The 15,450-nt window shown below is 38.8% G+C and overlaps 1 protein-coding gene across 1 annotated transcript in view; it reads right to left on the bottom strand.

The window, feature by feature from the left end:
* LOC139464874 (limbic system-associated membrane protein-like) overlaps window positions 1-11,865 on the bottom strand; it is a 49,274-nt gene extending 37,409 nt beyond the window's left edge. The window contains exon 1 of the mRNA XM_071246441.1: window positions 11,372-11,865. Within this exon, the coding sequence (XP_071102542.1) occupies window positions 11,372-11,447 (76 nt within the window). The 5' untranslated portion in view covers window positions 11,448-11,865. The remainder of the gene's footprint in view (window positions 1-11,371) is intronic.
* Window positions 11,866-15,450: the final 3,585 nt, after the last annotated feature.

Genomic DNA, 15,450 nt, shown 5'->3' with positions numbered 1-15,450 from the left:
GCATGTAAATGCATGGAGCACAATTTGGATGTTTGGCTGTTTATTGGGAGCAAACGTGTTACAAAATGGCAACACTCATGACACCGTCCACGTGTAACGTCACATCAACAAGACAACCATATTCGGTTGGTTCATCTACGGAATCGATACCAAACAGCCACATCAACAGCTCCGGCAATTACTAGGTTGAGGTGTGAGAACCGTACACAACCGTTTAAGTAAGCATAACATCCGGCTGTGGCGTCCAGCGATAAGCCCAATTTAGCTTCCAAGTCACCGTCTGACGCCCATGATGGTGTAGACAGGTTCAGAGGTTCAGAAGACAAGACTGGGTCGTGCAAGGGTCTACAGGCGTCCATGAGTACGTTTTCGCAACGATTGCGTTATTAAACGTCGTGTGTTTTGGGGTTGAAGTGCAATCTCGTTCAAGATCATGTGTGTGACAGTCTTTTTGAGGCTGCATAACATTGTTGTAACTGACACGGCCGACTGTTTCTCCGGACCTCTCCCCGATACAACATGTCTAGTATGAGATATACGACGCCAATGTCGAGGACCAGAACTGCCGGTAACGCTAGCTCAGATGGGCCAATCGATGATGCGTATTTGGAACAACATCCCAAGGATGTTCAATCATCTTCAATCACCTGGTGTCTTCAAAGCACCACCGCTGCCTCCCCTGTACCTAGGCAAATGGTGATCACACCCGATGTTGACGTTGTTAATTGAGTTACCTGTTACCGTGTTTGGGTTTTGTCAATGTATTTGTTGTGACAAAAATAGTTCTGACGAATGACCAAATATTATATTTATTATTTTGGATAACATCACATGTTTTCACCACTTTATATGAAACACAGTTACTATTCTTCCGCCAGTATATATTGACATACAGAACAAACCACTTGTCGAAGAAGACCGGGGTACTGTGTTACCGTCTTATTGCATGCTGTGGTCAAAATGAAAGTCAAACCTCAAATGTTCTTTCAGTATCAAAGAACTGTTCACCAGAAAGAGAACACGTAATATCCTCAAAGAAATCATAAGGATTTATTGAGTTGCTTCTTAGAAATGGCTATTGATGAATAGGAACATGGTCGCAAAGGCAACATGATGTCTAGGAACAGGGTCGCTATGACAACATGATAACTAGGAACACGCTCGCTATAACAACATGATAACTAGGAACACGGTTGCTATGACAACATGATAACTAGGAACACGGTCGCTTTGGCAATAAGATGACTAGGAACACGGTCGCTATGACAACATGATAACTAGGAACACGGTCGCTATGGCAATATGATGACTAGGAACACAGTAGCGATGAGAACTAAGAATATGATCGTAGTAACTGTCACATGTGGTTGTGCGTAAGCTGTATCGTCAGTCCATCGAACTTAAACAACGACCAAAATTCCAGCAATGAAATGCATGTGTACTGACTCATTGCAACTGAACATATGCTGTACTGAGCCACGTCTCTTTGCGTAGGATGATAATCAGTAATATAGACTATACACTTCTAACCTGTCAATCACTGAGGATTACATTGTCAATTTCTTAATACTTGTTGAAAATAATACGCATTCTAAGTTTCTGTTTAATGTCAGTATTCCGATATAAATAATATACATGACGCGTGTTGTAAAAAGTCTCTTCTCAATGATATATACAAAAACAATTATCTGCTCAATCAGTGTTATCAAGTGGGAATAATACATATATCTCATACTTACTACCCAAACACATGGCAGAGATGGCTGTGCTATATAATGAACTATATCTTGATCATCGATAATTTACTGTTATTTCGTGTCTCATATTGCGCTTTACAGACAGATTGTTGTTATAATGACAATGTCGTTGGAAAACTACAGTGAAACAGCTGTCGGTGTTTTTTTCCTGGTAGGAGATGTAATTAGTTAGCTTTCTCCTGGTCTGAATTCAGAGTGTTTCATATTTTCTAAGATATATAACTTTAATAATCTAGATGATTTAATCTATACGTCACAGTAAAGGGTCTACAAAAAAGACTTGACAAACTATCTGTCTATTGTAAAAAATGGAGCCTCTGTGTTAATGTTTAGAAAACAAAAGCAGTTGTTTTTAGAAAAGGTGGTAGACTTAGGAAATATGAAAAATTTTATCTGGACAATAGACCATTAGAAATAGTTCTTTCCTATAAATATTTAGGTGTTCAGTTCTCTAGCAGTGGTTCCTGGTACAAAACACAGAAAACTCTGTCTTTTCAAATGTCCAAGGTTTTGAATACAATGCGCTCCCAATGCAATAATTTTAGAAATTTATCATTGCCAGTATTGCTGTATATTTTTTATGTTAAATTGTTTCCAGTGTTGACTTATGGATCTGAAATTTGGGGTTTTCATCCATCGCCAGACGCAACCCGTGTTTATGATACTTACTTTAAGCAATTACTCTGTCTTGGTAGAAACACACCAAATGTTGTTGCTAGAGGTGAAGTTGGATATTGTTCATTAAAAGCTAAGATGTACATCAAAATAATTAAGTATTGGCTGAGATTAATTTATCAACAAGATAATGTGATTTTACAGCAGGCATATTCTTTTCAATATAGGTTAGCTGAATTAGATAAGAGTTGTTGGGCATATAATGTTAAAATGCTTTTATTTAAGTACGGTTTTGGATTTGTTTGGAAAAACCAAAATGTTAATTGTATCACTTCCTTTTTGTCAGAGTTTGAAGAGCGTTGTAAAGAGATTGATTACCAAATGTGGTTTGAGGATTTGTCAAAATATTCTAAATTGAAAATGAGTCTGTTAAGACTGTCTTTAAATTCGAAGAATATCTATCACTTGTCATTGTACATCCTTATAGAAATGCTCTGATTAAATTTAGATGTTCAAACCATAAACTTATGATTGAATACGGACGTACACTTGGTATAAGTGCGAATGAAAGATTCTGTCCATTGTGTATCGTACCTTGTGTCGAAACTGAATACCATTTTTGTATGATATGCCCATTCTATAATGATATAAGAAGTCTATTACCGAAATACTATGTACAAAACCCAACTCTTCTTAAATTCCAACAACTACTGTCATCACAAAATGCCTACACTGTAAATGTCTTAGCGAAATATATTTTCCTGTCCATGAAAAAAAGATGTAAACAACTCAATATTAATTAATTGTCACTTTGATTGACCAATGTATAATATTGTATGGCGCTCAATTGAATTGAAAAAAAATCATTGAAATATGTATTGTATAATGGGCCGGTGGCCCCTTTACTGCAATAAACTCTCTCTCTATACGTCACATTGAACACGGAAGGGGCCAGAGTGCATTCGATTGCGCTAAGCCCATTTATCAACTCAAACTATTAGGATGGCATATTTTAAAATACCATAACAACATCGAATAAAATGAACATTTCTAACGTACAGTGACATTCCACTGATGACGCCATTACATAAATGCAGTCACGTCAAACTTTGTGACGCTACTCTCACTTTTGCCTGTCGTAAAATGGGAATTAATTTATTTTTTGTTTGATATATATAACACCGCATCTTGGACGATGTCGCATGATGCTGGCTGCATCGCTTCATATGAGCGACGGATTGACGTACACTGTCGTCAAAGGACTGGTTTGGCAGTGAAGACCTTCATAACTTTCAACGGGATATTTTATGCAATGTATGTGTATGAACGTTAACCCCGCAATCCGCTTATTTGCGAATCATATAACCTGGGCAATGCTAATCAAACGTCAGGGACAGTCCTGCCTGTTTGCATATTCAGTGCCATCTCTAACATGAACCGGCGATTCCAAATCACACGCTCGCAAGCAAAGAAGGTCTTAAACAATCATACTATACTAAGAGTAATGAAAGCATGACATTATTTCATAGTTTGATGAAATGCATGACAAATGAAGAAATGCAATAGTACAATTCTTATGTTCGATATTATGTTTGAAATCTACAAGCTCTTTAAACATTTACTACTCATGGGGTTGGAAAGCTAAACGTTCATCACTTTGGTGAAAGCCATGAGCTCCGGTGACAAACCGAGAAACATAACCAGGGCGAACCGGAATTCGCACCAACGGTTTCTGGCATGCCCACCGGACGATAACTCTGCACAGATAATTGTGGGGCCTTAGACGACTCGTCAACCAGTGTTTCCGTCCAGTGATGAGGGGCACACATGAACATGTGTAGACATCAGCTGTTCAGTGATGAAGGCCACACGTGAACATGTGTAGACATCAACTGTTCAATGATGAAAGCCACCCGTGAACATGTGTAGACATCAGCTGTTCAATGACGAAGGCCACACACGAACATATGTAGACAGCAGCTGTTCAATGATGAAGGCCACACGTGAACATGCGTAGACATCAGCTGTTCAATGATGAAGACCACACATGAACATATGTAGCCATCAGCTGTTCAATGATGAAGGGCACACATGAACATGTGTAGACATCAGCTGTTCAATGATGAAGGCCACACGTGAACATGTGTAGACATCAGCTGTTCAATGATGAAGACCACACGTGAACATGTGTAGACATCAGCTGTTCAATGATGAAGGCCACACATGAACATATGTAGACATCAGCTGTTCAATGATGAAGGGCACACATGAACATGTGTAGACATCAGCTGTTCAATGATGAAGGCCACACGTGAACATGTGTAGACATCAGCTGTTCAGTGATGAAGGCCACACATGAACATGTGTAGACATCAGCTGTTCAATGATGAAGGGCACACATGAACATATGTAGACATCAGCTGTTCAGTGATGAAGGCCACACGTGAACATGTGTAGACATCAGCTGTTCAATGATGAAGGGCACACATGAACATATGTAGACATCAGCTGTTCAATGATGAAGGCCACACATGAACATATGTAGACATCAGCTGTTTAATGATGAAGGGCACACATGAACATATGTAGACATCAGCTGTTCAATGATGAAGGGCACACATGAACATATGTAGACATCAGCTGTTCAATGATGAAGGCCACACATGAACATGTGTAGACATCAGCTGTTCAATGATGAAGACCACACGTGAACATGTGTAGACATCAGCTGTTCAATGATGAAGGCCACACATGAACATATGTAGACATCAGCTGTTCAATGATGAAGGGCACACATGAACATGTGTAGACATCAGCTGTTCAATGATGAAGGCCACACGTGAACATATGTAGACATCAGCTGTTCAGTGATGAAGGCCACACATGAACATATGTAGACATCAGCTGTTCAATGATGAAGGGCACACATGAACATATGTAGACATCAGCTGTTCAGTGATGAAGGCCACACGTGAACATATGTAGACATCAGCTGTTCAATGATGAAGGCCACACGTGAACATGTGTAGACATCAGCTGTTCAATGATGAAGGGCACACATGAACATATGTAGACATCAGCTGTTCAATGATGAAGGCCACACATGAACATATGTAGACATCAGCTGTTCAATGATGAAGGCCACACGTGAACATGTGTAGACATCAGCTGTTCAATGATGAAGGGCACACATGAACATATGTAGACATCAGCTGTTTAATGATGAAGGCCACACGTCAACATATGTAGACATCAGCTGTTCAATGATGAAGGCCACACGTGAACATGCGTAGACATCAGCTGTTCAGTGATTAAGGCTACACATGAACATATGTAGACATCAACTGTTCAGTGATGAAGGGAATACATGTGTAGTACATTCAGAATACTACGTTCATTCTCGTTAGATACCATTTTTAAGAAACGAGTGGACTTTCTGTAGTGTCAGATACGAGGTCAGATACGATAGCACGTTCACGAGGTTCGTAAAATGGAATCTGGCGAGAATGAGTAGGGTATTTAATTTATTACCCACATTAAAGTGTAAATATATAACAATTTTTTAAACTGAAACTGGTTGCAAATCTGGTTGCGCATGAATATTAATATATGCCCAAACATTGGCATTCTCACAGAGATCCATAGGGAATGTTAGTGATCACATTTGGGATGTTTCGGGCCACAAACTAAGAAGCCAGGCATTCCACGGAGTTTTCGAATTATTTGTAACGGAACTGTTCACTTTGAGTCATCTGATCGTGCAGTCGTGTACCTTCATCCATAAATATACACCTTCTGAAACAGTGCCACAAAATACGCTTCGAAGATGCTGATGGCACAACGTAAGTTAAGATATCCGTCCAGATAATTTAAACTGCCATAATTTCGTCACGTTGAACTATTTATAATTATTAGTTAAATCAAACTGAAAGTCGCGAAAGCGGGTCGGGTGCATCAGGCTTATAGATATCCCGATCTGTCGGTATTCGTACATTGACATAGCTCGATTATATAATGTCTGTAGTAGCTCTATGCATAACTAATAAAGACTTCAAAGGGAATTTGATGCGTGTGACTATCTTGTTTGGTTTAATACAATGTTGTAAATATCTCGTTTTCATGAGATTCCTAAAGTTATGTCTCGTAAAGTTTTGTGAAAGTGAATGATGTCTCGTGATTTTCTATGAAAGTAAAAAGTAGTTCCGGTGTGACAGAGGTCAAGGTTATCCAATCAAAACGAATAAAACGAGGTCAACTTTGTACGACACACGTGTGACGTACGGATTTAGTATTTTAACACTCGTATCTTCACCACGTGGGTAATAAATCTACCGTAAAACTAGACCAACTGTTGAATGAGGAAGGGCACATATGAATATGTGCACTACCAACTGTTGAATCATGAAGGGCACAGACGACCACGTGCAGATATCCGCTGTTGAATTATGAAAGGCACATGTGGATATGTGTAGTACATCTGCCGTTGAATGATGAAGTGCATATATGAGCATGTGCACTACCAACCTTTGAATGATGAAAGGCCTATATGAGCATGTGCACTACCAACTGTTGAATGATGAAGTGCACATATGAACATGTGCCTACCAACTGTTGAATGATGAAGGGCACCTATGAATATGTGTATAAAATCAACTGTTGAATGATGAAGGGCACCTATGAATATGTGTAGAAAATCAACTGTTGAATGATGAAGGGCACAGGCTAACATGTGTAGGCATCACTTATTAAATGATAAAGGGCACATATGAATATGTATAGTACATCTGTCGTTGAATGATGAAGTGCACAAATGAATATGTGTAGCATATCAACTGATGAATGGCTAAGCAAGAGTACATCAGCCGTTGAATGATGAAGTCCACAAATGGGCGTGTGTGGTACATCTACTGATGAACAATGATGTAACATCACAGGTCACATCATTCAGTTTAGTTGCGAACTAATCTCGATTTACCACACATAAGGAACATGTAGAAGTGGGAATATTATCATTGTTGGTACATGCCTAAACTGATTCAATAAATCAAACCACACAAGTGTTAGGGTGAACTCGTATCTGAATGCCAGTATTTGCTAATGAATATCAGATAACATTTGTAGAGGCAAGCCTTTGAGATCTGTGGTCAATGAATATTGATCCTGATTGTGTGGCTTTGCGCCGCTGTGGTCAGTCGTACAGCAAGAGCAATCTGATATCTTAATCAGTTTCACTGACTGAAGGATACATTTGGTCTTAAAATCGTTACAGGGTACATTACTTCATTACTAGTATTGATTCATCACAAAGTTTATTTTATCACATATTAACATTATCAAATTTTGTGATGAATATATCACGATTGAAAAATCAGGGCTTGTTTGTTGAAAATTTGTTTGTTTTTTGTCCTCACTGATTTCATCTAACCTCAATACCATATATATGTATACACATTAACAACATTATGAATGTAACCCACATTAACAACATTACAAATGAAACCTCCGTCATATAGCTGGAATATTGCTGAGTGCGGCGTTAAACAACAAACAAACAAACAAATGTAAACAACATAATTGTTTTTGTACTATTATATATAATGTCGAGGAGCGAAATGTCATTCACTGTTCTTCGGAAAAGCGTCATATTAGATGCTATTGTGAGATCAGTAACAAGTTTAGATACCGAATCAACTGTGGTAACTCAAATGACTGCCGAAAACTCCGGATATAAATATCAGTTGATACAACATAAAATTTGACAAGAAAATGTAACTTTTCTGAGGCTCCACTGACCGTGGGTTTGAAATCAAGGATTACCCCTGATAATGTTCCTTGGTCTGTCAGCACCATGCTAGAACTAATGAATTTCAACTTAGAGGCAAACGTTTAATACCTGCGTCCTTTATGTTTGAATTCCCTCCCACATTAAGCAGACCCGATATGAAATAATAGATCTCCTGTTGATCTCACGTACTTACATTTATTGGCCGTTTATGTCAATATAAAGGTAGATAATGTCTCAAATATACATAGAGCCAGGAATGAAAATAAACTTTAAGAATAAAATTGATTTTGAAAAAAATCCGAAACGAACCTATTTTCAAAAGTTTCTACACATACATTATAAAATTCTAATATTTAACAGGAGTTATTGACTCATGAATGGGCAGACAACGAACTAGAGGTACCAGATCTACAGATTGAACTTATAGACAGCTTGATAATACTGTAACTGAGTATGTAAAGAAAAGCGATGACATCTAAGGGTTATGTAAGAGACACCAGAAGAAAGATCAGCTGATAAGGTCCAATATGAGTGAAGTGCAACAATCATGCAATCTGACTGCTCTTCTCAAGTGACAGTAACTCCATGGCCCCTTTAATAGAATGCTTTTCATGTGGACGTCGGCCATGCCATGACAACAGGGTCGATATGATCTTAGATTTAACATTGATTTTTTTCTTTTTTCTTTGTTGTGTTTCACAGGTCTTTCCGGAGTTATCCAACAAAGGACGTGATGCAACAGTTCCCGAATGCAACTCGAGAGACAAACCGATTGTATTTTAATCCGATGTATTGTTTCTGTCAGATTCATAAAAGGTTATGTGAGTAAAAGACCGAACGACGCATTTATATTGATGAATAATGAATAAGTAAAATGTACTGGAAATCCTGAACGTGTTTGGCATCATAATCGGTGAGTATAATTATCATCAAGGTTGGTATAATTCTTTATGACAGTGTTTACATTCATAAGAATAAAGCTGAAGTATTGATGCAAATTGTCTTATTCAGCGGAATCACAATGTGGAAGCAGTAAATCTAATTCTTTCACCTAAGGGAAATCAAACAACGCAGCATAAATATTCACATGCCCTTCGTAGAAACCCGTCTGCTTTTGAACACAACTTGAGAGAATCGGCAATATTGAAACATCAATTTTCGACACTGCTAGCGACAAAAGTCATGGTTGAGATTAGAAATGGTGACAGAAAATGTGTGTGTATTCCCTAGGCTTATTTCTTTGAATGCAGATGTTGTTGGTTGTAGACAGCAACGTTTTACACCGTTCATGTTATAAGCAAATCTTATCTGACTATTTTACTTTTCATTTTGATACTGCAATAATTATGCGAATTATTACTGCGAAAATACGACCTATTGTATTTTGGATCTGTTAATTAAGTTATATGAAAAGTCTTCGCATACGTTCTTTGTTCTAACTCAGGAACAATTACTGTTGTAAACATCAGTAGTCACACAACACTTTGATATAGACTTTCGGCAAAAAATAAAACGAAGTAACAATAACTTTGTTGAAATAAGTGCTTTTATTAAAGTTCACGTTATGTATTAAGCATTATAAATGTCTTCAGACGGAATTTCTTCTCACAATGATTCGAGTAAGAAATAGATATCCATGTCATAGATATAATAAAATAAACTACTTCATTAAACCTATATACTCCATCAAATGAATAATATTCGTCATTTAACACATTGAAAATCATTCTGAAATATGCCAAGAATGACTTTCAAAAGCAATGATATCATTGAAGCTGTTAGCGCTCAATGTACACCGTATTCCAATTCCTTCATCAGTGATGAGGGTGATACACGACTCCGGACGCAGGTATAATTGTAAGAGAATATGCCTTTTATACTTAATCATGGATGAAATGAAAAGCGACCGATAACGTGCACATGACAACATTTCTGAAATCATAATGTAGCATATACCACATTGCCTTCAATGTTAACAGATGTAGCGCTTTTGCAAGTTAACGCAATGAATATGTTTGAAGTCGTATGGTGCAGTCTTATCATTTGAGCCAATGTTTAACCCGTAGGACAATCACATCGTCTCTACTAATGTCCCAAAACTGTAAAGGCCACAATAGCACATAAGCGTTGTGGATATATGTGCACTATATTGTGGCGTCAGATTTGGAGCATTACCAATTAGACCTATTAGGGATATTACTTGACTTAAAGCGTGAGATGACTTTCCATGAAGTCTGAAAGTAAATTGAGCCTTTGAGCACTGTTGAGGAACACTTACCATTGTTATCAGAGGAGGTTCTCCTCTTGACATATTTAATATCTTTGATATGTTTCATTCACGTGTTACATTTCTGTTGTGAAGTTTTTTTTAAAAGTAGTTTCTTATAATTGATCATTTGTTTAACGTTATTGCATATTTAAAGGAATATTAATGTTATTTGTTCATGCACAGCCAATATTGTCCGAATGTATACGACATTATGTCGGACTACAATGATAAAAATTCATTAGGATATTACAGGGCGGTTGACATTTCATCCATGTAGTCGGTAGGGAATGGAAACAAAGTGGTGTGTATATCAGTTCAGCATCATAACTCATCACCGAGCCAGGCTTTATACAGTGGTAAGTGTTCCATGCTGTCATACATATGTTGATGCATGTTCTGCTTTGTACTCCTAATTGTGATACGCTTACGTCACCCATACGGGTCATGAATATCGTAACCGTTATTATAATCTCCTCATGAACATGCATGCTTTGTCTTCCGGAGGTTCATGTTTTGGTGTCACGTGCTTCTTACAATAGCTATGTATGCAATTTAAGATGATGCTAATTTGAAGATCCTGCTTGTGAAACTGATACAAACATCTGTTGAAGATTACCCTGACATTTATCAACATCTTTGTATAAATACATTTAAAAGAAATGACATTATCATACAAGCATGAATACAGATATTGAGCTGATTTATTTTACTATAATACTGTTAACATATTTGACAGATTTATATTCAAAGCATATGCATGCTCCATGTGATAAATCAATAAGTAAAACAACGTTAATGCAAGAAATAGAAACCTATAAAAATATTCAGGGAAATTACAAGGATATAGTCACGACTAACTGATTAATCACATTTTACAGCCTTATAAACCGACGTGCAAAATCTATTGTAAGACATACAAAACGAAACTTTTTTTGTAAAACTTACCAAATTCGAACGCCACACATACGGCGAGAAGAAGTTCTATGTCTAGCATGGTCCTAAGTCCGACTGTATATTCCATCAGAGAGCAAAGTCGAAATCAACACATCTCCCAGCTACTCCAACACGTTGCGACATCACAGGGCCATGCCCTTAATTCAGCACCACTGCACTTAGCGGAATCCCATCCCAACAACGATAACACGGTATTGTCAGCTTGAGATTCACACTTGCCGCTTTGGCGAGATTTAGCCAGATACCAATTACCATCCGCTGTGTGATGCCCTGTAAAACAATAGTGATCCTCAACTGAGAGGCTAAGGCTCGCCCGTCACGACGCGTGCTGTCGCTTGAGGCACGTGCGGAGTGCGAGAGGAGCTGTTCCTAGGACCAAGGCCTGCCTACTGGTCCAGTCTCTCGTCAATCGCTGTATGATTGATCTGATGGTCCGACTGCCCTGCTATAATTGATACTTTGTTTGTCAGGTTTGCACCGCCCATTACCACTCGGTCTGTCGAGGGACGCAGACTATACCAAGGGGACACATAATTGAAAAGGCAATTAGGAGACGTTAGGTGTAGTCGCTTGGAAGAAATCTGGAAATATGTGTAAATTTACGGATAGATGCCTCTCTGAACGTGCAATCGCTTTGTTTCATTGACGGTGGTAGTTATATCATATAAGAAGGCAATAATGACCATTTAATGTGCTGTGCCAGATGTCACAAGATAATCGTATTCAGCTTTTGCTCATCAATGTGCACGTTCTTTACCCTGGCCTGTACTCCAATACCAATTTGGTTCATTTCCTGGTTGTCCGTGTATACAGCGAGGGTGGTCCTCTCTTATTCCTTTCTCAATTGACGGACACCAGGGAGTAAGTTCTGAAATAGATTCGTGAGATGTAAGTGAAGTGGACTGTGGATCACGCGACATGGATTAACACAATGGATTCTGCAGGTGACCATGTGGTTAACATGCAGTCGAACATCCCTACATAATGGCGTTGGCGTCTGGTACACGAGGAAACGATAGATACTTCAAGGGGTGCTAATCAGAAACAGTCTATGCAAATAAACATACAAGAATCTCATAGGTTGCCTGTTTTCGAATTTAATCTCCCAACCAAATTACATGCCCGTAGGTCTATTTAAAAACAAATTCCCTGCATGAAGCATTGTTGGTGATGTCATTGACTCAAAAGAGTGACTCAAAATTCGGAATCATTAAGCCTGCTTCCAAACTTTAACGTCCCATCTCCATAGCCACCAATATGCCAGATGCCAGTTTCATATGTAAGATAAAGTATGCAATTTTTTAAAATTCATATGCAAGGATAGTATTGCCAAATGAAACATGCGCTTCGTCACTGTAAGTCAAAACATCATATAATTATATTGAGACGTAATGTTGCAAGACATTGTATATGCGTTTTACGTAGGAGGTGGAATAGCGTTCCGTGTAGCTTGTTCCACAGTTCTGATTTCCTATCACTCATACACTCCCGGGAGATGAGCAGCCAATAATTGGAAGGGGTCGAGCGACATTGCATTATCTTCCAAGGTACGTAGTTGAGATGGCTACATTTATCATCCACTGTCAGCGAAAAAGGGAGAATTTTAGTACCTGCTGTTCTCTTTGTGGCATTAACCGTTATATAATGACAACACCTAATGATATTGTCTGGTGTTGTCACCAGGTTGGAGTATTCTATAACTCATATCAATATCTGCCTTTTTGCCAGTGCGTCGTACACACACCATGCCTGCAATGCGAAACACCTAGCCTCTGGGTATATATTATTAATGTAGGCGATATCAAACGTTGGCCATCTTCATGTAACACAACTTAGTTTGGGACCTCTGAGCATATTTGTTTCAAAAGTCGTCGGATACTGTTTGTATTACATACACATACATACACAAGTAATGGGTGATTGAAAATAATAGATTCGTTTACACTTAAATTATTGGATTTGTTTTCGACAAGGTTAGTGTTTGACAGCAATCATATTCGCTGTAGAACAATTAGGCTTTTTCTTACACAACACAAAATGATGTCCTCATGAAATGTGACGTTCGTGAAATAGAAATGTTGACATATTTGTTATCAACCTTCCTTATTTCATTAATATAAAATGTCGATAAAGACACCTGCAAATTACGTGTATAGTATACCTGTACGAGGTGCATCTCTAGTTCAATCTATTGTCAAGCTTTTCAGTGGTTGATGTAGGCGTAAGTATAAAAGACCGTGGCGACTGATGGCATCCCGTTAATATGCAGTTCCATCATCTTTCGTATCAGTCTAGGATCGATAGCCATCGAGCAGAATGTCACGGACACGGGCACTATGCAACATGACCGAGCATGCCCCTTCACGTAGGTACTAACAGAGCCAGTGTTTGTTATGGAAGATTGATAACGCATATCCTAACCGTGCCATGCGTCAAAATATGTCGTATATTACAAATTATAGAGTTACTCCCCTTTGATCACGTACATTGTATTAACTAATTCTAGCGGGCATCTGCATCAGCAACGCAGCACCTTATCACAGAATGTATAAAGGAATTTGAATGTTAGTGGTGAGTACAAATTTGTTATTGATCGCAAGAATAATACAGAGTGAGATGACGGATGCGGTTTTACAGAGGAGTTCTTATAAGCAGCTCTGTTTGCACAGACGTGAACGCACATTCCGCTTACAACGAAGTCGTCTTAAGGTAAAGTTCGACAACGCTGATTTATAATTGAACATTTTCTTCAACTGTGAACATTTGATGTAAAATGGCGGTCTCATTGCAAGGACCGTTGACATCTGATGATTTGAATGTAATGGGAAATGTATGTCACGACTCACCTAAAGAGGTCCTGAATTCATCGAGGCCTCGAAGTGAGCCACATTGTGCCTATGTAGTTTGATATTTTATTGTATGAAAGTTATGATTAAATGGTTACTATGTCCGTTCCAACGGTAGACAGGCTGAAGGAGGAGGCTTGAAGTGAGAACGTCAGGACATTTCTGTTGGTACTTTTCTACAGGTGCAGAGAAGCGCAGGACAGAATAGCCTTCGACTCCTACACAGACGTATATATATGTATGATGTGTTCTCTCCTACCATTACACTACCACACCAAAACTGAATAATGTGATCTCACCGAAAACGTTCTCCTGGACGCCTGTAGACCTTTGCACGACCAGAGCTGTCCAGATAATGGCCTTTCTGGCGCTGTCTACAAGAATCTAGACGTGCCCTAACGATGACGTGGAAGCAAACTTGGGCGTATCGCGGGACAGATGTGCTCACTTAACCGGTTGCCTACGGTCCTGCATCTAATGGGTCTTAACTTTGGAATTTTCCGACCTGTTAATGTGTCAGTTTGGTGTCGATTCCGTAGATGGACCAACCGAATATGGTTGTCTTATTGACTTGACATATAACACGTGGACGACCGATCCGTGGCAAGGCATAATGTTGCCCTGCTGAACATGACGTCTCCAAAGATCACCACGCCCACGGGTCGTAGACGTTGATCTTCACTAAGTCGTGGCATTGCGTTAGCGCTATTTACGGTTAAACAAAGGCGTTTTAATGAACACCTCTTTCGAGTGTCATGCTCCCAACAAACACGCAAACATCCAAATGTACGCCATGCACAAACATGTACATGCAACTTGTGAAACACGACCTTAAAGTCGAGGAGATGTCTTCATGGATGTGTAATAAATGATGCATGACTTAATTTCAGGATACATGTATTTTTATTGAACTTCCCCTTTTCACAGTTACCCTTTTCCCGTTAGTATGTATGAATACTGATACACAATGATGCCTGGTGTTGTCGCCAGACTCTTACCATTGAAGAGATGGGGGAACAACAATAAACAGGTAACAACAGTCATCTCCCACAGGGCCGTGAAGAACGAAATAAGCCCCTGTATGTATGTCATCATCAAGGCAAGATAATTATGGCAAACGCAATCGTACATCGCAGACACATGGCAGTTTTAGAAAATTGATGGCACTTATTTTTTACCGGATATTTCGAGTTTCGCCTGAAAATTCTGTTTACAGATGAATGT

Source organism: Haliotis cracherodii, unplaced genomic scaffold (assembly GCF_022045235.1).
Source record: "Haliotis cracherodii isolate W230 unplaced genomic scaffold, xgHalCrac1.p SCAF_1, whole genome shotgun sequence".
Lineage (NCBI taxonomy): Eukaryota > Metazoa > Mollusca > Gastropoda > Lepetellida > Haliotidae > Haliotis > Haliotis cracherodii.
This window is presented reverse-complemented; position numbering and strand designations above follow the sequence as displayed.